The sequence below is a fragment of the Tursiops truncatus genome, chromosome 9 (assembly GCF_011762595.2).
Source record: "Tursiops truncatus isolate mTurTru1 chromosome 9, mTurTru1.mat.Y, whole genome shotgun sequence".
Lineage (NCBI taxonomy): Eukaryota > Metazoa > Chordata > Mammalia > Artiodactyla > Delphinidae > Tursiops > Tursiops truncatus.
In genome coordinates this window covers 93210462-93234548 of record NC_047042.1, presented here as the reverse complement: position 1 = coordinate 93234548, position 24087 = coordinate 93210462, and the positions used below count along the sequence as shown (strand labels likewise).

Here is a 24087-nt window from a genome sequence, read left to right as displayed (position 1 = left end):
AAAAATAGGATGATAATGCCGAACTAGCAAGGCTGTGGAGATAAATGAAAGCAGCAGATGAAAGTGCTTTGTGAAGGGCCATTATAAGGAGCGATTGTGGCCACCACCCCATCCCCAGAGGCTGCCCCTGGTATCAGTGACTCATACTCAGAAAAAATAACATAATATAAACTACTCGGTACGAATATAACGTGGATAGTAAGCCCATTAAAACAAAACAAACAAAAGCCACTGTAACTGCTTTGGAATCACTAATCCTGGGGGTTATCAGACACAGCTTTCTTATTAAGAATAAAATATTGCATGCTATACTTTCCGTTAGTAGGAACAATCATAAACAATAGAAAAATCAATAGAATAAAATTAAGTATGTAAATGGTTTATGGGACCAATTCTCTGATTAGTGGACCCCTCTCATCTTCAAGTGAAGGTGGAGTTTGTTTCCATAATTATTTCCTCTGGAAACCAGTCCCAAGATCCCTACATTCAACCAGGAATTAGCTCAAAGCTGTGGGAACACTGGGCTGCAGTGCCAGCAAAGCGTTGGAACTGAGGTTGTAGCTACACACACAGTGGTCTGACTGAATTTGGGTCAATTTCTTTTTTTTTTTTTTTTTCGGTACGCAGGCCTCTCACTGTTGTGGCCTCTCCCGTTGCGGAGCACAGATTCTGGACGCACAGGCTCAGCAGCCATGGCTCACGGGCCCAGCCGCTCCGTGGCACGTGGGATCTTCCTGGACTGGGGCACGAACCCGCGTCCCCTGCATCGGCAGGCGAGCTCTCAACCACTGTGCCACCAGGGAAACCCGGTCAATTTCTTTTAATTAAGCAAAACTACTCTCTGGGCAACATTTTTACGGTAGCAAGAATGCTTTTGACTAGATGTTGTGAAGTCATGTGAAAGAAACGGAAGCATGATCTAGCAGAAAGAGCCCTCGGGCTGACCCAATGCCCTCTTCCTTTGGCAAATCACTGTGACTCTTCAAGTTGGGGACAATGACACCCCCCCCTTATATTACTACTGGGTAGGGGTGAGGCTGAATGTGATACTGTATGAGAAAGTACTTTGTAATTTTATAGAACCTGATAAAAATCAGACAAACTAATCCAGATACAGAGACAAGGGTTGGCCATGCGGTCCCAGAGCCAGTACCCCACAGACTGACAACGTACATAGGGGATCTGGGCAGCCACCATCTCATCATACAAGCTACCAATCTCAGCGTCGTTCATGTATCCATAGCGACACAGCTGAAACCCCAAGGACCAATAAGGAACCATCACTGGCCGACCAATCAACTAGAAAATAAACAGAAAATTTAGTCCTTAAGAAGAAGAATCTGGGTTAAAGTTGTACACAAAGTAATAAGAATATTTTTTCCAGTGTCCCCAGTTAGATAATCAACAAATTCAAATCCAGAGAGAAACTAAGAGGATGCAGAGCCACTGAGATAACTTGGAGGAAGCTTCCTGCCAGACTTGAGCTCTCTCCCCAGGAGTTTTGGAAAACCTGATTTTGCTCTCATTCCTAGTGGCAGACCAGCTTACTGGTTAAGAACACGAAATTCAGAAGCAACATACCAAAATGTCTGGGTAACCATATGCGATCCAGTCTCTGCTGGCTATGTGACTCTGGGCAAAAGTGAAATAGCCTCTTCTATATCTGTTTCTTCACTTGTAAATTGAGGATAATAATAGATTTGTTTCATAGTGTTCTTGTGAAGACTGAATGAGTTAACGTATGTAAAGTGCTCTGACATGCAACAAGTAATATATCAGTGACATATAGTAAGTTTTATGTCTGTGTTTGTTGCTGCTGCCAAAGCAACTGTTGGGACCACTATGACCACAACCCTCATCACTACAATCACCACCCTCACTGCCACCACTCTCACTGCCACCACCATCATCACCGCCATCATCACCACCACCACCATCACCACCATCACCACTATTACCACTCTCACTGCCACCACCCTCACTGCCGCCACCACCATTACTACCATCGCCATCATCACCACCACCACAACCCTCACCACCACAATCACCACCCTCACTGCCACCACTGCCACCACCATCACCACCACCACCACCATTACCTCCATCGCCACTACTACCACTGTCACTGCCACCACCCTCACTGCCACCACCATCATCACCACCACCACCATCACCATCATCACCACTATTACCACTTTCACTGCCAACTACCACCAGTGGCACCACTACTTTTGATACTTCTGCTAGTCTGCAATGCTCTGAGAGGCTACGAATATAATGGTTATCGGGATGTATTTATTGTTCCTTATTCTATAGCCTACCTGTCTCCCAGAAAGACCAACAATTCTAGTTATCATCTAAGAACTACAGAATGTGCTGTATAAATACTTGGTAACCAGCTGAATTCCCTCCTACCTCAGTGTACTGCTGAGTGACAAGCTCTGGAGTTGGCCCCAAGAAGACACAGAAGTCCAGAATTCCTCCTGTGGTGCGGTATGTCACGGCAGGCAAGGGCTGGAATGTCACATCTGGAAATGTAGGAAAATACCAATCAATATGGAAACCTTCAAGTGAGAAATTACCCCTGAAATTCATACATTCTCCCTCTTCCTATGCCTCCTTATTGTAGAGTACTGAGAGAAGGTATTTTGTACTATGCCTACAGAGAATTTAAAAAGTTAAGTGAAGGTCTGCAGGGTAATCTGCGCCTGGATTTTCTTCCCTTTCATGCACTTATTACCTTATTATATGTTTTGTCTTTCTGTTCTTTTAGAATTGTTATTAACATTTTTATTTCAGAATAGTTTAAAACTTACAAGAAGTTGCAAAAATAGTACTAAGAGTATTCTTGGACAATTCACCCAGCTTCCCCCAATGGTAACTTCTTATATAACCATTGTACATTGTCAAAACCAGGAAACTGATGTTGATATAATACTATTAACTCAGGTAGAGGCCATATTCAGATTTCACCAGTTTTCACAAGCATGCTTTTTAACCCCACTTCCTGATTTTCCACCCCCTTTCCAATATACCACGCAAATTTTCTTTACACCCTCGTACCCCCAGAGTGAGTGCTCTGACCCCCAGCTTCATCACTAATTCAGATTATATTAGTGGCTCCCACTGGCTGACCTCCAGGATACTTGGGACTTGCTTGGTTTTGCTACCCCTTCTTACGTTGTTTATGCCAAATAAGAGTTAATTCTTATTACTACACGTTACTGAATTGAAATAAACAGAACTGCTAAAGAGAATGAAGAAAAAAAATAAAAAGCACTCTCCACAAGATAATAATTTTGACTTCGGGGCCACATGATCAAACACATTCTAAAGTTCCTCGAGGATGACTGATTCACAAAAATAAGGGGAGATGCCAGCATCATCTTACCCATGGCGTTGCTGTTCAGCAGCAGGGCCCCGTGGGCATTGCCATCCTCCTCCAGTGCCATGTAGTAGGGGTGGACACCATAGGAATTCTTCTTGTACTGGGAGAGTCATGGGGAAAAGTGGCAGGAGGTTAGAAGACAAAGGGGGAAAAAAGACAGAGATTGAGAAAGAAACTCAACACATTGATTGATAAGGTGTGTCTAGTCTTCTCTGTGAAATAAACACATAAGAAACAAAGAAACCCGAGAATTGGCCTACTTGCCTAAAAGCAGAATGTGACCATCCAGGTTGAGTGTTGGAAAGATGAAACATGAAGCATACACGGTGTGGGTGGACAGAGGCAAAGACACAGATCCCAAATGCTCTGCCCTTACCCCCGGGGGCTGGTCTCGGGAAAACATTCCCCACGTGTTCCAGTTCAAGTCTCTTCGAAAGGCTGTGTGCTCAGTTTCCCCAAAGCCATAGAGGTACTGGGAGGGGAGGCGCGTGGAGATGCGGATGAACATGTCGTTGAAGGTGAAGCCAAGGAGCTGAGAGTCCCAACTGCAACACAAAAGGGTACGTTTGCAAAAGAAATGGGCTGTTCTAATAGCTGCAAGCAACTGACTTCTCAGGGAAATTGAACTCTTGATTTCCTCCTCCCACCCAGAACCTCCCTGTTGACCTCCCACACAAAACATAAAGTCTATACGATTAAAACAATCAGAGACTCCCTTGCTATACAAGCCCAGGAGCCAGTTCTTTCTTCTATTTTCCTCTATCACTACCTCCTTCTAGTGGTCCCTCCAGAATGCCAAATCCAATCAGTCTCACCATCTCAGCTGCCAACACTTCACAGCAGGCCTAGTTTCCACCCTTGCCCCACTATAGTCCATTTTCTACACAGCATCCAGAATGATTACTTTTTAAGCATCTCACATCATGTCAACCCCTGTTTGCAATTCTTCAGTGATTCTCATTGAAACATCTTGTGACGTCTTCAAGGCCATTCCTGATCTGAAGCCACCTGGACCCCAGCCTCATCTCCCCCCACTCACCTCCTTACTTACGATACTACTGCCACCACATTGGACTTTTTTCCCCTTAATAAGGCAAGTTTGCTCCTGTTTCTTGGTCTGTGCACTGACTACTCAATTTGCTTGAAGTGTTCTCACTCCTCCCCCATCTCCATGGGGGAGGCTGCTTCTGCTCATCCAGGTCCTACTTCAAATGTCACCTCCTTGGAGAGACCACCTCTGACCACAGTATCAAAGCAGTAACCTCCCCACAATTATCAATTACCCTGTTCTTTTTCCTGCATAGCAGTTGTCACTATCTAAACCGCTACATATTTTAACTTAAATTATTTTTGTTATTTCCTTAGTATTTTTTGTCATAAAAAGAAAGACCTCATCTTCTATAACCATGTACTATGGAGAAGACACCCCATAAACATTTGTTGAATGAATCCCTAGGTACATGCAGCTGCCTCAGGAATTATTCCCAGGGCACTAAAGATTTCTCATAAGAACAGAAGGAAATAACTTGTTCATGAATCTGGAAATGGACAGTGTGTTGCTTTGAGCATGATATCCCCAAGGACAATGGACCTGGCAATGATACAGGTAATCATCAATTCCAAGTCAGACTAAGAGCCATTTACATTACAGTGCCTGTACTCTTCCGGCGAATTTCAATCCCAAAAGGATTCTTCTTAATGAGGACATCATAGAGTCGACTCTCAGAGGTGCTGGATGGAACCCTGGGTATGTTGAGAGGGACTGGAACTTCATACCGGTTGTTGTTGGGATCATAAATCTAGGACCAGAGGAAACAGATTTTAGGCAAGTATAGTTGTCCTGAAACCTACACTCTTAGCAGAAACTTGATGTCTTTGACAAAGAGTCTGAACACTACATTTGTCTTCTTTAAGCTCATGATACTGGAAATTTAATTAACAAATCAAAGAACAACGTCACATTTACTATTTTGATCTGAGTCTGTCATATCTCATTTTGTTTTTTAAAGAAGATGTTGGGGGTAGGAGCTTATCAATTAATTTATTTTATTTTTGCTGTATTGGGTCTTCGTTTCTGTGTGAGGGCTTTCTCTAGTTGTGGCAAGCGGGGGCTACTCTTCATCGCGGTGCGCGGGCCTCTCACTATCGCAGCCTCTCTTGTTGCGGAGCACAGGCTCCAGACGCGCAGGCCCAGTAGTTGTGGCTCACGGGCCCAGTTGCCCCGCGGCATGTGGGAGCCTCCCAGACCAGGGCTCGCACCCATGTCCCCTGCATTAGCAGGCAGACTCTCAACCACTGCGCCACTAGGGAAGCCCCTGTCATATCTCATTTTTAAAGCCTGTATTACATAAACACATTCCTTTGATATTGGTTCTACCTTGGGAAATCAGTCTGGAATTTATGAATATATTCTTTATTACTTTGTGTGTGGGTGTGTGACTGTATGTGAGTACCTGAAAACATTTCTGAACTGAAAAAAAATCCCCCCCAAAAAACATGATGGAATATTACTCAGCCATAAAAAGAAACGAAATTGAGCTATTTGTAATGAGGTGGATGGACCTAGAGTCTGTCATACAGAGTGAAGTAAGTCAGAAAGAGAAAGACAAATACCATATGCTAACACATATATATGGAATTTAAGGAAAAAAAATGTCATGAAGAACCTAGGGGTAAGACAGGAATAAAGACACAGACCTACTAGAGAATGGACTTGAGGATATGGGGAGGGGGAAGGGTAAACTGTGACAAAGCGAGAGAGTGGCATGGACATATATACACTACCAAACGTAAAATAGATAGCTAGTGGGAGGCAGCCGCATAGCACAGGGCGATCAGCTCGGTGCTTTGTGACCACCTAGAGGGGTGGGATAGGGAGGGTGGGAGGGAGGGAGATGCAAGAGGGAAGAGATATGGGAACATATGTATATGTATAACTGATTCACTTTGTTATAAAGCAGAAACTAACACACCATTGTAAAGCAATTACACTCCAATAAAGATGTAAAAAAAAAAAAACAAAAAATCAAAGAAAACCCCCATGAACTCTACTTGATTAAAATAATCATAGATGTCCTTGTTAAAAATGGGGTCTAAACTGATTCACTGAGTACCTACTATATTCTTACCTGATACTGTACTAGACACAAGGATCACTAAACTGAGTAAGACAGTTATTGCTTTTAAGAAGTCCACATACTAATGGAAAGTGAAAGAGAGGTGCCCACACTACCTGAGTGATACATGTTAACGTAGAGCTATACAGAAGTATTGTGAGGTTACAGGAAAGGAAATGCCTAACAATGTTTCTGGAAGACTGAGACAGTTTCATGAGGGAAAAGGCTGAGTCTTAAAAAGATTTTCAGTCATTAAACAAGCACAGAATGAAAATCAAGTGCTTCCTGGCAGAGATATAAATGCAAAGGCACAGAGAATTAAAAGAAAGAGGCAAGTATTTTGGAGAGGCTGCTGCATAATCGGGAGCTAGCATAGGGAAGAATTAAACCTGGGAACTTGGTCAAGTTCCTTTATTTCAAACCCATTAGGCGCTTACCACTTGCCAGTGTTACAGTGAGGATAGAAAGATAAAAGAGTATCATCCCTACATTAGAAGATGTGAAAGAGCTCACTGTCCAGGTTGATATCAGATTGTCAAGAACATTTCAAGCAATGCCACACTGGCCTGAGTCTTTCGTTTATTCTCTCAATAAACTTTTGAGAACTTACTATCTCCTAAGCTTTGTGTTACATTTCAGGAACACAGAGATGAAGGGACAAATTCCTGTCCTTGAGAAACTTACAATTCAATAGCGAAAAAGATATCAAAAACAGCCCATCGCTTGTCCTGAGATGTAATTAAATCATGGGAGAGAAAGAGATCAGTACACTCTTGTAGGTATTTCATATATCCCAAATTCAGTGTTCAGAACTGAACTCATCATTTTATTTTGCCTAAGCTCAAACCTTTTCAGTTTTCCCATCCCAGTTAATGTCACCACCATCCATATAAAGACATAAGCTAGAAACATGGTAATCGTCTTGATGCTTCTCTCTCCCTCATAGACTACTTGTAATTAATCACCAGATCCCATAATGCTACTTGTCACTCTCTCAAAGATGTCCACTTCTCCATCTCCTTTCTGTACCTCGTTTAAGCTCAGTCCCTCATCTGGATTTCCTAACTGGTAGCCTCCTAACTTGTCTCTCCTTTTTCACTCTTGACCTCCCAACCACTTTCCTTACAGTAGACGCAGCAATCGTTTCAAAGTGCAATTTAGAACAGGTGTCACTGTTCCATCAATGGTCTCCAATTACTCTTAGGATAATAATCTAGTATATTGTAGCATGGCTAACTTAGAAGAGCAGACTGATTTCAGGGTTCTGTAACCTTGACTAGCAAAGAATAATGGAAATGAAAAGTGCCAAGTAGGTACTTGACACGTATACTGTAAACACATACCTTAAACTGCAGCATGTTATCCTTATGGTAGGTCACATTCAGACGGAGGGACGTCACGGGTACGGAGGGCAAAGAGGAGGCATACGAAGACTTTAAGGAGAGGACAGCTGTGGCCCCATGTAAGTCATACTGAACATCACTGACAGAGTATAGATCATTGACAAAATAGCAAAAAGGGACTCCAGGAGAACCGGATACCTGAAAAGTAAAGCCAAATCCAGCTCAGCATGAGTTCTAAGATTATCAGATATAAAGGGGCTAGAAAAGGCAATTTGCAGGGAGATAAAGATAAAACCAGTCATTTTCTTATATACTCTTTGGTAGTGACATCAGTTTTCATTCCTGGTCTCCATGTAAAATATTTGTAAAAAAAAGTCCCACTCCCATCCTTACCTATTCTTCACATCCAGATAAAAACTCAGGTTACTTTGGAAGTCTGTCCTTTCTATGGATTTTAAGTAGTGATATAGGCGCTGGTGCTATGCTTGTGAAATTGTAGATTAAGTGTAGAGGATTTTACAAAATTACAATGAGGTACTACCTCACACTGTTAGGAATGGCCATCATTAAAAAGTCTACAAATAACAAATGCTGGAGAGGGTATGAAGAAAAGGGAACCCTCCTACACTGCTGGTGGGAATGTAAATTGATGTGGCCACTGTGGAAAACAGTATAGAGGTTCCTCAAAAAACTAAAAATAGAGTTGATATATGATCCAGCAATCCCACTCCTGGGCATATACCCAGACAAAACTACAATTCAAAAAGATACATGCACCCCTATGTTCATAGCTGCACTATTCACAATAGCCAGGACATAGAAACAGCCTAAATGTCCATCAACACATGAATGGATAAAGAAGATGTGGTACATACACACAATGGAATACTACGCAGCCATAAAAAAGACTGAAATAATGCCATTTGCAGCAACATGGATGGACCCACGGATTATCGTACTGAGTGAAGTAAGTCAGACAGAGAAAGACAAATACCATATGATATCACTTATATGTGGAATCTAAACCATGACACAAACGAACCTATCTACAAAACAGAAACAGACTCACAGACATAAAGAACAGACTTGAGGTTGCCAAGGGGGAGGGGGGTGGGGGAAGGATGGATTGTGAATTTGGGCCTAGCAGATACAAGCTGTTATGTAGAAGATGGATAAACAACAAGGTCCTACTCTATAGCACAGGGAACTATATTCAATATCCTGGGATTTTAATGTACATTAACACCGTCACTATGGTTACCTCCCAGACACAGCCGCGGGCAGTACAGTTTTCTGCAGAAGCACCATTCTCATCAGGATAACAGTCTATTTTTTCTGCATCCCTTATCTTCACATCCCACTCCACCGTGTATATTTCTCCCAGGACAAGATCAATTTCTGTGATAAGGGCCACCTGTAAGAATGGGAAAGTATCAAGCAAATGTACCCTCAGGACAAAGACCCTGTAAGGTCTGAAACTTCTTTTAGGAAAGAAAATAGAAATCAGACCAGACTCCCAACAATCTAAGCAACACAGCACTGGAGCTTACACAAAGAGAGAGAGGGCAGAGTTCTAACCAGTAACCACAGGGGAAATGGCACAATTCTATCAGAATTTGTACATAACATTTTGAAAAGAATCAGGTCAACTACAACCTTCTGTAATCACCCCTTTCTTTCCTCCCCCGACTCCTCTTCTGTTCCTTATTTTGTCAGGAAGGCTCTCTTCTGCAGCCCCCTTGTAGCACAGCACACACAAGCACGTGGTGTCACCCCATACTGAGCTCATCATTTTGTCCTCCATTCCCCAAACAGCATTCCCCATTGGTCTGGAGTAGGGGCAAGAACACAGAAATAAGAATCATGTGTGGCCTGGGTTCTCCCCTCCATTCCACTGTGGAAACTTAGACAAACTATTTCAATTCCTCGGGTCTCAGTTTCACCAACTGCAAAATTGGTGAGTTGGCAAAATCATTACATTTCCTTCCATTTCTAACATCCCAACCTCTTCATTTCCCCAAGCCCAGAGCCTCAAGACTTGAAATTTTCTTTGAGTCCCATTCCCTAATTCAAACATTTAATATTTTTCTATGTGTTTTTCTTACGGTCATCTCCTCTTTAATTAGTAATTTCCACAGTGAAAGTTCTCATTTGTCCAGAGGCATAAAATCTCATGCTAAGGATTATCATCTTTCTTCCAGTCTCTCCCCAGTCTACATTCATCTTGCTCTTCCCTGTACCTCAAACCCCACCCCAGAATAACGCTCTCACAATGGCACATATTGATTCAAGGATCAATATGAGACCCTTTGAGAATCAGATCAGATCCTTCTTATTTTGGCACCTAAAACCCTCCAAAATCTGACCACAAGTTAATCTGTCTAAACTGAGCCCCTTCCAAAAGTGGATCCTACCCATTCTAGTTATTCGGTACTCACAGACTAACAGAAGGCTATTCTTAGTCCCGAGACTGGCTTATTCTGATACTTCCACCTTGACTGCTTTATCTAAGCAAACGCCCTTTCTAGGAAAATGGTGCTTATCTGGGGAACTTACTGCTAGCTGCCTGCCCTCTGTAAAACTCCCTTCTTACTATTTCAGTTTAGAGCACTAAAGTTCTCGATTAAGAACTATTTTTTTGAAGCCATGTAACACAGCTGTGGCCATTAATAGGTAAGTGCAAGTCCATTGGCCAAGTATTTCTTTCTTGATTTAAGGGCCTGCCCCTCCCTTCCCTTCACCTTCACCTTTCCCTTTTCCTTCCAGCTTCTTCTTCTTTGTTTATTTTTATTTGTTCTCTAACAAGGCTAGAGTGACTGGAATTAAGCCACCATTTCTAATCACAAGAGAAGAAAAGACCTCAACCCTGACAACCTTGAGCCACTGATCCAATGCCAGCAACTGACTACTTCCTAAACTTCCAGTCCCATAAAGGAAAAAAATCCCAATTTGTTTAAAATACCATTTTGCTGAGTCTCCTGTCACTTGCAGCTGAACAAATCTCTACCAGGTGTACCATCTTTCAAGGTCCACCTCTAGCCCTGATGTCTCCAAAGCTTTGCTCAATGACTCCGTTAAGCTTTGAACATGAAATTGGGCAGAATATATACTAACATTTCCTACAGGGTTGGGTTGCCTGTCCCCTTCCCAATAGTTTCATATGTTTCTCCACTACCTAAATTCAAACAATAAAAGAGTTCCTTTGGTTGTATATTTATTAATATATTTATCAAACATTTAATTAGTTTATTTTTATATGTGCATCTTTCAAATGGCTTGCACTTTGCTGTACACACAACTAGCCATATAATACTTTATTTCTAACTTTATAATGTATGCACCCTCAATGTATGTTGTCAAGACAAAATGTCAAATGCAACCAATATATCATTATAGTAGAAGATTAAATTTACTTATTTTCTCCAAATTTGGACGGTCCCTCACAAACCACGCTGACCCAGCAGCTCCCAATCCCAGATCATTTGGAGCACCTGTAGCAGGGGGTGTTGGGGGAAAGGATTCCTCATAATACTAAGATTTCAGAGGAGCTGGTTACAGCCTATCCAGCAACTTCAGGCCTCATTAAAAGGGAGGAAAATTATTTTATTATTATCACCTAACCAAGTGAGTATCCATTAGCTAAGCTTATCCAATTCTTTGACTTAAAATATTTCCTAAAAATGTATGTGTTGGAGTGAGAATCTATATAGCTCAATACAGTAAGAGAAAAAAAAAAAAAGCACCTCGAAATTTTAATGAATGGGAATCCCACCTCCCACCTCAACCCTTCTAGCATCAATCAATCAGCAGCTTTCAGACCCGGTTCTCCTCCAGTCCTGTTCCCGACACTCCTGACTTCGCTCTTCTTCTGTTCGAGTCAGAGAGGACAGAAGACTGAGGGACAGATAAGGGAATAAAGATGAAAGGACCAGTTTATCTCCTCCCATGTCTCAGCAGCTCCTTTGTTAATCCCAGCTCTGGCCCACTCTTTATTTTTTTCTGTCCTAACCCTCTGACTCCCCACCCCAGTCTTCAGAGTGTGCTCTGGTCCTTCAGAAACCCATGCAGGGCTTCCCTGGTGGCGCAGTGCTTGAGAGACCGCCTGCTAATGCAGGCGACACGGGTTCGTGCCCCGGTCCGGGAAGATCCCACGTGTCGCGGAGCGGCTGGGCCCGTGAGCCATGGCCGCTGAGCCTGCACGTCCGGAGCCTGTGCTCTGCAACGGGAGAGGCCGCAACAGTGAGAGGCCCGCGTACCGCAAAAAAAAAAAAAAAAGAAACCCATGCAACCTTGGCAAGAAGGAACATCATAAGCGATGAAGAATTCTTTACAAACTATCTCAACAAAATGGGGTTTTACCTGGAGGTTAGAATCATAAGTGACATTAGGAGAAACTTGAATTTTGACACCATTGTGTTTCACTGTAACATTGGTAGGTTCCTGGGTCCCAAGGATTTTAATCTCTTTAAATGCTAAATTATTGGGGTCTGTGTAGGTTGATTGCAAAATCTTCACATCCAAGCGGTTCTGCAAAACAGTTAAGTACAAAGATCTGCCTTAAATACACAGATTCTCAAATCACTCCAATACTTCATCCTAGACCGGATACTCAAAACCGCTCCAAATGGCTCTTAGCTGTCTCTACTAATGTGTGCTCAAGTACAAACTTATTTTTCCCCTGAGGGGGGCGGAAAAAAGAGAGAGAGAGAAACACACATACAGAGAGAGAAATTTTTTAAAACTTCATTTAAAAAGACTGCTTTGATTTATCCATATCATTGCCTCTTTTTACTAACATGAATGATTCAATTATTAGGTGTTAAGTCATAAACTGAAATGTGGTCACCTATTGTCATAAATGAAGCTACAAATAAAATTACACACATACACAAACACATATGAGCTAACGGTCAGACAAAAGCCCACACTTAAGATTCATAAAAATATACTACTCACTTGGGTGACGGAGAACTCACATAAGAGGTAAACTTTATTGGCCACAGTATCTGAAAGTGAGATTAAAACAAGTCAGACTCTGGCCTGCCCACTACAGAAGGACAGATTTCATCCTGGCACTCCTTGAAGCTACATGTTGAGAATGACAAGATTAGAGAGAGAGTGTCCAAGGCCAAGACACTGTTTTCACTTCTCCTTCCTACCTTAACCTTGAAAAGGTTCCCTTCCAAGTGCTTCCAAGGCATATGCCTCAAGCGAAGCTATTTCCTAAGCTTGAGCCACAAGAATCTTTAATGTATTGGAGACAGATTAAGAAGCATGGCTAGATTCGGGTGCACTAGAAAGGTGTCTTCTCACTGCCTGACTAGCACAGGTAGGTTTTACACATCATCCACGTTTGTTCATAAGTACTTGGAGGGAAGATGTGTGCACTGAATGGCAGAAACAGTCTAGAAAACATTTCTTTCAGGTGCCCTTTGATAATACAATGAGAGCCTATATATGCAGCTGGCCAGCGGGAGAATTCTAAGAGGTAGAGATGTGTTTTCCTTCCACCTGTGGTCCAACTACCACTATTCCTGAACAGCACAACCGAAATCAAAATTCTCCTCTCGAGCGATTAATGTTACTGGGCCTGGTGAGATTTCTCCCACCGCTGAATGACCAGCAGGAGTAACTCGAAGATGCAGGTTTGGAAACGGCAACATTGTGCTCACCTTTCGTTTCCCCATCATCCCAGAAAAGTTCGCCTTTTGCTTCTTTGTTGTCATCCAGGGCAATGGTAAGACCAAGAGGGTTCCTTCGACTGTGAGAAACAAGATTTATGTGAGAGGCAAAGACTTGGGACTCAAAGAATTTTGCTAAATGAGCTGTGAAGGATTCTATCAGATTTCAAATGGGACAGGTCACTAGCAGCAGATGGCTCTGCTTTTCTTCAGGCACAAAGGCAAAAGCAACAGGGGCATCACTTTCTAGAATGGGTAATGTCACAGGTGACAGCACCACTCCAAACATTAGCAATAAACTTCTATGAAGGAGGCAAGAATTTAATCACCAGAATCACTGCAATAGCTACAATAAAACCTGCTGATGCTATTATTATTTTGAATACAGACTATTAGAAGAGAAAGAAATCTGAGACAATAATTGGTTCAGCCTAATCATTTTACAGCTGATACATGCAGGAGAAGTATTAACTGCAGTCAGGGGGATATATTTGTTCCCTGCCTAAGAACCATGTTGACTCAGAAAGCAAGAAAATACAACAAGGTCCATCTATATAATGCCAATTTCCTAATTTGATTATTTATTATTAGTTCATTTCGAGAGAGAAAAAGAGAACATTCTAATTATCCGCTTTATAACTCAGAATATAAAACACAAAACACTACTCAAAAGATGCTGAAATAGATGCACATAAAGAAAGAGGGAGAAAGAAGGAGCAGCTGCATTTAAATCTCCCCTTATTCCGCCCCTCCTCTAGACCACCTCCCGATTTCCTACTCCTGTTGCATCCCTCACACCCCCTATTATATTCTTTCATAGGTCAGCCTTCCACTGTGCCCTGTGCCAGCCAGGTTCCAGGGTCAACAAAATCACCTGCTTTCACTTAACACGCATGTACTGAGTAGCTTTCATTGCTAGGAAGTCTAAGAGATACAAAAACAAATAGACCAGAACGACATTGATGACCTTAAATATGGTAAGAAAGATTAAACATATTCACCAAATAGTCCAAACAGAAAGTAAAGAGTGGCACAAAAGTTAAAATCCTTACAGGAGTCCACAGTGACACTTGAAGCAGTAGGTGGCCTAGATATTCTTGAGGACACTGCATACTCTTAAGGACTCACCCACTACAATACTACTTGGCCCTAGATAAATTAAACACATGGTCCCTGAAGGGTGCTAACGTGAAACCCAAGTTGACAGCAGTCCTGGCTTGCAACCAAAGAGCAGGCTGATCCCCTCTGCGAGTGAGACCTATTTGGATCCTTGAGATCACCACATTCGGAAAACCAAAAAATTACTAAATGCACGAGGTAACAAGCCAACATGAAAGAAAGTTGGCAAAAACAACTAACAATAGATTTAGATTCCACTAAGGATTTTAGATAATAGAATTTTCAGTTACAAAGTATAGAATAACTATGACTGAAATACTTAACAATATTAAGGGAAAAAAATGTATTAAAAAATGACCAGAAAGTTGGAAGTGGCAGCACACCCTCTGCTGGAATTGTTGGGGAAGATTTCTCGCAGATGAAATCAGAGTGTAATTTGGAATATGATTAAGAATGTATCAGGCAAAGAATGCTGAAAAGGGTAAGAAGTGCTGAAGCCCAGATGCAGGGAAATAGATGAGTATCTTTAGAGAATAACAAGATTTTTGGCATGGCTGTTCTATAGGTGTGTGGTAAGGTGTCAGGAGACACAGGTTAACTTGAAACCAGATTATGATTGGCCTTGAACAACCTACTAATGATAGAATTTAGACTTTAACCTGGGAAGCAACAAATTGAGATCTTCACTTTGGAAAGACAATTTTGGTATCAGTGTGCAGAACAGCATGGAGCTGAATAGTTAGAGAAAAGGAACCCAGGTGGTATTTGGATATATAAGTATTTTCCATCAGTATCACAAAAGTTTAAACTTGAAAAATTATGGCAGTAAGGAAGGTTCAAAAGAAAAAGACTTCTAACCTCCAAAAAACTACATCTATTAAAAGCAGATTAGCTGATACATTTAGAGACACAGATGTGAATGTGTGCCTCTTTAGTACAGATGGAGTCTATAATTTGAGCATCAAAGAATCATCAAGGAGAAATGAGTGACATGAAGGAGATTTGAAGTGCACAGGAAGTAATTTTTGAACCCCGTTTTGCATCACAAGAAAGAAATGGCTCAGTGGGAAGAAAGAAACAGGAAATTGAGATTATAGGGGAGTGGAAAGTGGACCCCACTCCCTAGAAATGAGAATGAGGAGTCGAGTGCACAGCATGGTAGAATGATGGTCTGATAAAGGCAGGTGGAGTGATCAACAGACCCCGTTTGCCCGGAATTGAGATGTTTCCCAAAACATGAGACTTTCAGGGCTAAAACTGACATATTCCTAGGAAAACTAGGAAGGTTCACCACCCTCGGGGGGGGGTTAAGTCGGGGGGTTAAGGAAGGACAGGATTAAGGTCTTTCAAAATCCATCTGGATGCAGTCTAAATCACAGCTTCCCCAGAAGAGGCCCACAGAAATCCAGGGAACAGAGTTTGATGACCACACACACACACACACACACGCACACGCGCGCACACACACACACACACACACACACACGTGCCCTTCCTCCCTGCATTCCACATAATGCTTCAGCATCTTCTACATGGGCAACAGATGGGAACAGAAACAACTAGGTTTGTCAGCCTCCCCCTTAAAGGAAACTCCCAGCCATGCTATACCTGGCCACAGTGGTTGTGGCTGGCTGCTGTGTGGGGAGGATGTAGCCTCCTCGAAGGTGAAGTCCAATTTTGTCTCCAGGAAGTTCCATCTCCACTTTTTGCTTCCTCCATTTCACTCGGCCCCCCTGACGCACATAGACAAATCAAACACAGTGGCATGAGCACATCACCGCTACCTCTTAACCACACGCGGAGTTATCTCCAGCTCTTTCCTTCTCCCACCTAGTTGAATTGCTATCTAGTCAGGCATCAAGCAAGAAAAGGAAAAGAATTTAAGAACAATGGGTTTTTGATCAGCTGGGCGCTTGGGGAACATATATCACGCTGAGGCTATTTGACATACATTATACAAACTGATAGTTTTCTGAACAAGAATCTCACTTATAACCAGGCTCAAATTGTCCATCGGCCCCAATATTTGCCCATGAGACATTCTACTTCCATCTTTATCTTGCTGCTGAATAAAGTATATGAAAGTATCTTTTTCAGATTTCATCATGACTGATGTCAAGTGACTTCGTCTCACTTTATTGACTCTGCTATGAAATCACTGCAAACACGACAGAAACATTCCTCAGTGCATGGATAGATGTTTCTGTCTACCCAGACGTATCTTGTCTGTGCAGCTTGAAGAGTTTAAGAAAAGTCAAAGCTACTTACAGTCTCATAGTCATACCAGATGGCATCAGGCACATATGCTGTCACTTTCTCTGCACCCTGAAATTAAAACAAACTATTGTCCTTTATGGCCCAGCCTCTGAAGGGGATAAAACTTCTTAATCACATACTGAGAATGCACAAATGGCCCTTCTTTTCTCTACCAACTTGTGCTTTTCTTCTAACAGAGGCAATAACCTTGCCACTCAAAGAAAAATCCCAGATGGGACCATATTAGGAATAATAATCATAGTATTGAAATAGGTGTTGTGGTAAAAATTCCAGCTTTAGAGGCACAGAAGCAGATGTGATGACAGCGAGGCAGGGAGACAGAACAAGGAATGCGGGCAGCCTCTAGAAGGTGGAAGAGGCACGGAAATGGATTTCTCCCTTAGAGCCTCTAGAAGCAACCGGCCCCACCAACACGGTGATTTTAGCCCAGTGAGACCCATGTTGGGCTTCCGACCTCCAGAAATGCAAGATAATAGATTTTTGTTGTTATGAGCCACTGCATTTGTGGTAGTTTGTTACAGCAGCGACAGGAAACTAATACAGCCTCTCTAGACACAAACCAGACCAGTTAGCAGAGTCAACTGCAGCCAGGTGGAAAACAGGAAGAAGGACACGACGGTGCATAGAAATGATGAAACAAGAACCAGGAGAATCTGGGACTCCCTTCACTGGTTGAGAGGCAAGTTCTGCTTGGAGGAAAGGACGTGAAGAGCCGTGAGCCATCAGCGCTGTGAAGCTGGGCTTGAGAGGGCGGGGCTGGAGGGTGCGATTTTGAAAAATGAAAAAAAAATTCCAGCTTCACACTGCGTACCTCATTTAATCTTCCCAATAGTCTCCAGTGATACATACTATTATTATCTCATCTTACAGCTGAGGGAGCGGCACATAATTTCCCCCAGATGGCACTGGCACCAAGTGGCAGAGACAACAAACACACCCAGATCACCCTGACCTTAGAGTGAGTGCTGGGTCACTGCTCCCTCCTGCCTCTGCATCCTGGAACAAGTCATGATCTGCTATGAGACTCTGACAACACATAGGACAATTCTTAAACCGAGTCACCCGTACATGCTTCTATACTGATTGGAAACTTGGTCAAGGACAAAAGACTTCTAGAGACAAAAATGTGTACCCATCAGATACCCATCTTCCCCAAACTCCAACACACGGTCTTCAAGGCTGCCCCAGCCACAGATGTTGGAAATGGGTTTGGAATAGAAAGAGGACAAATGGTTCCAAGAAGAGAGGAGTCTGGAGTTACCAGGAGCAAGACCAGAGACCACCAGTGTGTCTTGGCGGGAACACTTGCCTCGGCCAGAACCGGAGTGATGAGGAGGCCGGGCCCCCATAAAAACTGCTGCTGCACATCCCAAGTGTTGCTGTCCTCGTAGAACCTAGAGACCAGAGAAATGTTCAATGACATTTGGGCCGGTGCTTTCTGGCAGCTCTCCCCCAAGCCTGTCTAAAACTTGCAGGCTCCCTGCCTGGGGCAAATTCCCCAAATTATTCCGTGACACCTGTCTCCCCACTCCTGCAGGCAGATCCACTTTCCCTAGCCCCTGCACCCTCCTATTCTTTCCCCAATTTGGACAGAAGTTCCTATTTCAGTATCTCTATGCTAGGCAGGTTCCAGGCTATAATTCTATTTGTCATATCTCCCTTAAAAAAATAAGTAAAACAAGCAAGACATTTTAAAACTTTAGCTGACTATCCAAAAGGAACTAGATTTGATCACCCAAAAAAAGCAGACAAAAACTTTACTCTTTTCTCTTTTAGGATACCTACCTTTAATAGAGAATTCTGGGAGACAGCAAGAACTTACCCACAATAATGAATATATAATATATATTATAATAATATATGCCTGAGGGCCTAAAATGTCAGACACAGAAGGGAATTAACTGTATTTTGATTTTGACAAGAAAAAGTCTCTTTTTCGTAGACTATAAAATTATTTTGTTAATTTTTAATAAGCGAGACCTGGGTTACTTTTTTCTTTTTCTATGATATGACCAACATAGACCTCAAAGATGCCCCCATTGATGACCAGCAAGTATATCCTCCAATATCCAAGCACTTTGACTTTCAGAATATCTGTGCTCAAAACTGTTAGAATGAATTCACTTAAAAGCCAACCAATAAAACTGGTTGAGGCTTTTATCTACATAGCATCAAACATAGTTCAACCTAATATCTCTATTTTCATGCTTTTTTTTTTTTGCATCATGTACACAGAGCATTACTGTTCCCACTGTTCAAGCCCTGAGAAATGCTACCAAAGGCATGAGCAACTGGGGCAGGGTCCTCGCCTAAATCACAGCCTCCGTCTCGAGCCAGTTCCGTACACTTCCCAGCACCATCTTCAATCCTCGGGTTTCTAAACAAGGCTTCCGGCTCCTTATTCTGCCAGGGCCGGTCATAAGAAAGCAAACCCCACTGCAGAGCTACTCACTCTGCAGCCACCAGAGGGTCCCACAGCATTAGCTAGGAAGCGAGGACACACCCTCTCCTACTACAAATCTCCACCAAGCTTAAATTTCCCCGGTGCCTCACAGCAGCTTCCCCGAGATTCCAGCCCCGAAACAGGATTGCCTGGAAACCCCAGAACTATTTGCCGGCTAATATTATAGAGGCATCAGTTCATACTAAGTGGCCAGCTTTAAGGAAAGTCTCTTAAGTGTTCTTTTTTTAGAGTCAAATTAGAGATACTCATTGGCTGACAATAAAAATTCTGAATTCAGGAAAATCCTTCATACTATTCTTATTAGTATGTAAATGACCTAGAGCCTGAACATGGTGCATTACGAAAGCGACCATCAGGTTCAAGCTATCAAATCCTTTAAATGAAGGCTACAGAAACTAAGGATGAAGGAACTTAAATGATTTGTCTAAGGTATAGAGTTAGTTGGTGGAACAAAGACCCCAAATTCCACAGCTTTTAGTCTAGTTCTCTCCCCAAAAGGGAACAGGCTATAATATTTAAATATACCTAAAATAGTACATAGGCAGCAACAGCCTTGCAAATACCAACTCGTTATTCAAGTTAAAAAAATATATCTGAGTAACTGTTTGGATTGTTTTAATTTCACTCATTTTCTTTGCGGTACGTGGGCCTCTCACTGTTGCGGCCTCTCCCGTTGCGGAGCACAGTCTCCGGACGCACAGGCCCAGCAGCCATAGCTCACAGGCCCAGCTGCTCTGCAGCATGTGGGATCTTCCCGGACTGGGGCACGAACCCGTGTCCTCTGCATCGGCAGGCGGACTCTCAACCACTGCGCCACCAGGGAAGCCCCACTCATTTTTTTTTAAATATTTGTTTATTCATTTAGGATGCTGCCGGTCTTAGTTGCAGCTCACGGGATCTTCGTTGCGGCATGTAGACTCTTAGTTGAGTGAGAATTCTTGGTTTTGACTTGCATGCAGGATCTAGTTTCCCGACCAGGGATTGAACCCAGGCCCCCTTCATTGGGAGTGCAGAGTCTTACCCGCTGGACCACCAGGGAAGTCCCTTCACTCTTATATTTGATGATACAGTCAATGTCACCCAGTTACATTAACAAAATTCCTTTGGGCTAGGTGAACTTACTCATGCAGAAGGGGCCTGGCCACCGTGTCCCCCTGGCTGTGAGCACGGTAGAAGAGGGTGTAGAGATAGGGCAATAGAGCATAGCGGATGGTAAGGTAGTGCCTGGAGGAATTCAACAGCAGAGAGTCAGCTCCAAAGGAGGCAGGATCCTGGGCCTGAGAAGAAACAAGAGGTTGCAATTGACACCTGGTTACAAATAAGAAAAGCCTTTGGAGATATCAGACTCCATTCATCACAACCAAGAGTTTTGTTCCTGCAAGACCTGGGGCCTACCTTGCAAACTTTGCCTCTGAGCAGTAGGGTTGGGCAAAGGGAGATCATTCCACCAAGTTAAGTGGCCATTCTTCACCCTGCACTGCATCCCCCCTCATTCATTCTATGGGTGCTCTCAGTAGACTGCCATTTAAATAACTTCTAAGTATTTCTTCATTTGATTCTCACTACAAAATGAGCAATGCAAATAAAGTGTATAAAGGTTTGATTAAAAACCTTCACACACTCGCCATTTCCTTGACTGCCACAGTAGAGATAGCAGGGGCTGTGTCGGCAGAGGGCATTTTAATGGTGCATCATGAGTCCTGGTTAATTGCAAACGGTGGTCCCAATTAGCCTAAGTGAAGCACCACGTAGGAAGTTGGCTCAACAGATTTCTCGGACAGGATGCAGGTAGATCCAGTCCTAATGTATGCCAAGTCTATTTTGATCATATCTCCTGGGAGACTTACCTTGTAGCCTTGGCCATTGTGATTCCTGGAAAATGGATAGAACGCTCCCAGCTGCATCCACCTCCTGCAGAGCTCTTCGGGAGCATCCAATGTAAAGCCACATATGTCAGAACCCACCTGGAAGGACACACAGACAGCGACGGCATGTGTACGTCACTTCCATTACTACACCCTGCTCCTCGGCTTTGCTTTCTACCAGGGACCTGCCAGCTGTACTTGGCTGTACTAACCTCTTCCTGAGAAGGCTACTTCGGTGTGATGGAACCGGGCTAAATCCTATGTCCACTCTTTACTGCCAGGTGAATGCAAATGAATTACTTAACCCTTCTGTGCCTCGGTTTCCTCATTTTGTTAAAGTGGGCACTCTAGGGTTTTAGTAAATGAGATAATGGAAGTAAAACACTTGATGCACAATAGTTTTTTGGTGAATAGCAACTAGAAATACCGTTGATATTATTACTTTGACCACAGCACTAGGAGAATTAATTTTCCAAAGCCTAATTCTGATCAGGTCATTCATCTATTCAAAAATCCCCAGGGTCTCCTGCTGCCTGCCCTACTAGCGCCTCAAAACCTGGTTCCAACCCACCTTTCCAGCATCATTTCTCATTCCAGTCCTACACTCCAATCCTTAGGGACACTCAAATTCTGCCCCTTGCTGGTCTCAGTCTTAAAATTTCTCAGTCTTACAATGACCTCCCCCACATCAGTCTGATAAAACATACCCACTTTCAAGGTTAAACTCCAGTGCCATCTTTTGCATGAAGTTACTATTTACTCCCTCCCGGGACTCCCATTGTTCCTTGTAATCTTGTTACAGTTGTTAAGTACCTTTCTCAGGATTTCTTTTAACATTTAAATGATATGTTCCTGTTTGCACTTTTACCCTAGCTTGTCATAATTGTGTGTGTGTGTGTGTGTGTGTGTGTGTAGAGAGAGAGAGAGAGAGAGAGAGAGAGAGACTTTGGGGGTGTGCGGAAGGAAGGTGTTTCTGTTACTATATTTATGTTTCTCTCCACCCTCACCATGCATACCTAGCTCAATGCCTTGCTCGAAGTAAGAGCTCAATAAACAGATATGCTGAATTTAACTAAAAGATGCCAACTGTAACCTTAAGGACATGTGCACTTTTTTGTGTGTATGTTGTACTTAAAAAAAGAATATTCCAACACTACCACTTCAAGCTTGCACCTTCTATCCTTATAAGGCAGTACAGGAAAGAATGTCGTGGTATCAGTGTCTTACTGATGTGGATAAAGCCCATAACCCTCCAGACTTTAAATCCCTGGGCCATGGAGGGCAGTAGAGGGGAGCTTTATCATTTGAAAAACTTCTAGCATAAGGCATTCTGGGGACTGGGATGTGGACTCACCATTGGGATACCAAAAAGGCTGAACTCGAGCATGCCAGGGATGGACCATCGAAGGTCATTCCAGGTGGCTGCGTTGTCTCCTAACCAGTGGGCTGCAAACTTGCCAGACCCCGCAAAGGTAGAACGGGTTAAAATGAAGCTTCTCTTGTTAGGGAACACAGTCTTGACAGCTCTAGAGAGGGAGAGAGACTTAGGGAGTCAATGTGTGACCTTAGCGTGCCTTAGCCCAGAGGATAGAGTGATAATATCGAGGATCTCAAGTTAATACCGCACTCTTCGCTTCTAGTTCTCTCCTGTAGAGTTAGAGTTGCTGTTGGGAGCAGACTGTACCATTGAGTATGTTTATATTTCGTTTTGTTTTGTTTTAGGCATTTTATGTACATCATTAACTCCATAATTTCAAAGTTCAGTAGAAGGATACTGAGCCAGTACCTAAAACCCCAAAGCACGTGAAGTCTTTAAGTTACTTAACCCTCCATACACCAGTCTATAACAGTATGGCAGAGAGGAAAATACATGGGTCTTGGACTCATGCAGAAATGAGTCCAAATTTTGCTCTTACATTTTATTAGCTGTTTCACCTTGGTCAAATTACTTCCCTTTCTTCCAACCTTTCATTCATTCATTTATTCATTCTTTCTTTCATTATACACAGTACACAAATACTTATTGGATTCCTTCCTCCCAATGTGACCAGGATTTTCTTCATTCATTCAATAATAACAACCATACTTATCTTGCCGAATTTTGTTTTTACATTCTTTTTCCTGTATTGCTGGTTTATTTTTTTTTAATATAGCAAGTTCTTATTAGTTATCTATTTTATACACATCAGTGTATACATGTCCATCCCAACTTCCCAATTCATCCCACCACCACCACCCCGCCTTCCCCCCTTGGTGTCCATACGTTTGTTCTCTATATCTGTGTCTTCATCTGTACCATTTTTCTAGATTCAACATATATGCGTTAATATATGATATTTGTTTTTCTCTTTCTGACTTACTTCACTCTGTATGATAGTCTCTAGGTCCATCCACATCTCAACAAATGACCCAATTTCGTTCTTTTTTATGGCTGAGTAATATTCCATTGTATATATGCACTACATCTTCTCTATCCATTCGTCTGTTGATGGGCATTTAGGTTGCTTCCATGACCTGGCTATCGTAAATAGTGCTGCAAAGAACATTGGGGTGCATATGTCTTTCTGAATTATGGTTTTCTCTGGGTAAAGGCTCACTAGTGGGATTGCTGGGTCACATGGTAATTCTATTTTTAGTTTTTTAAGGACCTCCATACTGTTCTCCATAGTGGCTGTATCAATTTACATTCCCACCAACAGTGCAAGAGGGTTCCCTTTTCTCCACACCCTCTCCAGCATTTGTTGTTTGTAAATTTTCTGATGATGCCCATTCTAAATGGTGTGAGGTGATACCTCATCGTAATTTTGATTTACATTTCTCTAATAATTAGAGAT

At 42.6% G+C, this 24087-nt stretch overlaps 1 protein-coding gene across 4 annotated transcripts in view; it reads right to left on the bottom strand.

The window, feature by feature from the left end:
* Positions 1-24087, bottom strand: part of MGAM (maltase-glucoamylase) — a 129917-nt gene that overhangs the window by 27731 nt on the left and 78099 nt on the right. For 3 of the 4 annotated variants that reach the window (XR_012334124.1, XM_033863383.2, XM_019933851.3), the window contains 16 exons: positions 22608-22779; positions 21236-21352; positions 20511-20665; positions 18234-18318; positions 16916-16972; positions 16256-16380; positions 13520-13608; positions 12804-12853; positions 12207-12374; positions 9109-9261; positions 7848-8045; positions 5033-5187; positions 3765-3933; positions 3392-3488; positions 2416-2528; positions 1174-1299 (listed from right to left, as the gene is read on the bottom strand). Coding sequence is in view for 3 of the 4 variants with exons in the window: in XM_033863383.2 (XP_033719274.1) it covers positions 1174-1299; positions 2416-2528; positions 3392-3488; positions 3765-3933; positions 5033-5187; positions 7848-8045; positions 9109-9261; positions 12207-12374; positions 12804-12853; positions 13520-13608; positions 16256-16380; positions 16916-16972; positions 18234-18318; positions 20511-20665; positions 21236-21352; positions 22608-22779 (2029 nt within the window). In the remaining variant the exon portion in view is untranslated. The remainder of the gene's footprint in view (positions 1-1173; positions 1300-2415; positions 2529-3391; positions 3489-3764; positions 3934-5032; positions 5188-7847; positions 8046-9108; positions 9262-12206; positions 12375-12803; positions 12854-13519; positions 13609-16255; positions 16381-16915; positions 16973-18233; positions 18319-20510; positions 20666-21235; positions 21353-22607; positions 22780-24087) is intronic. The other variant, XM_073810020.1, reaches the window with a different exon arrangement.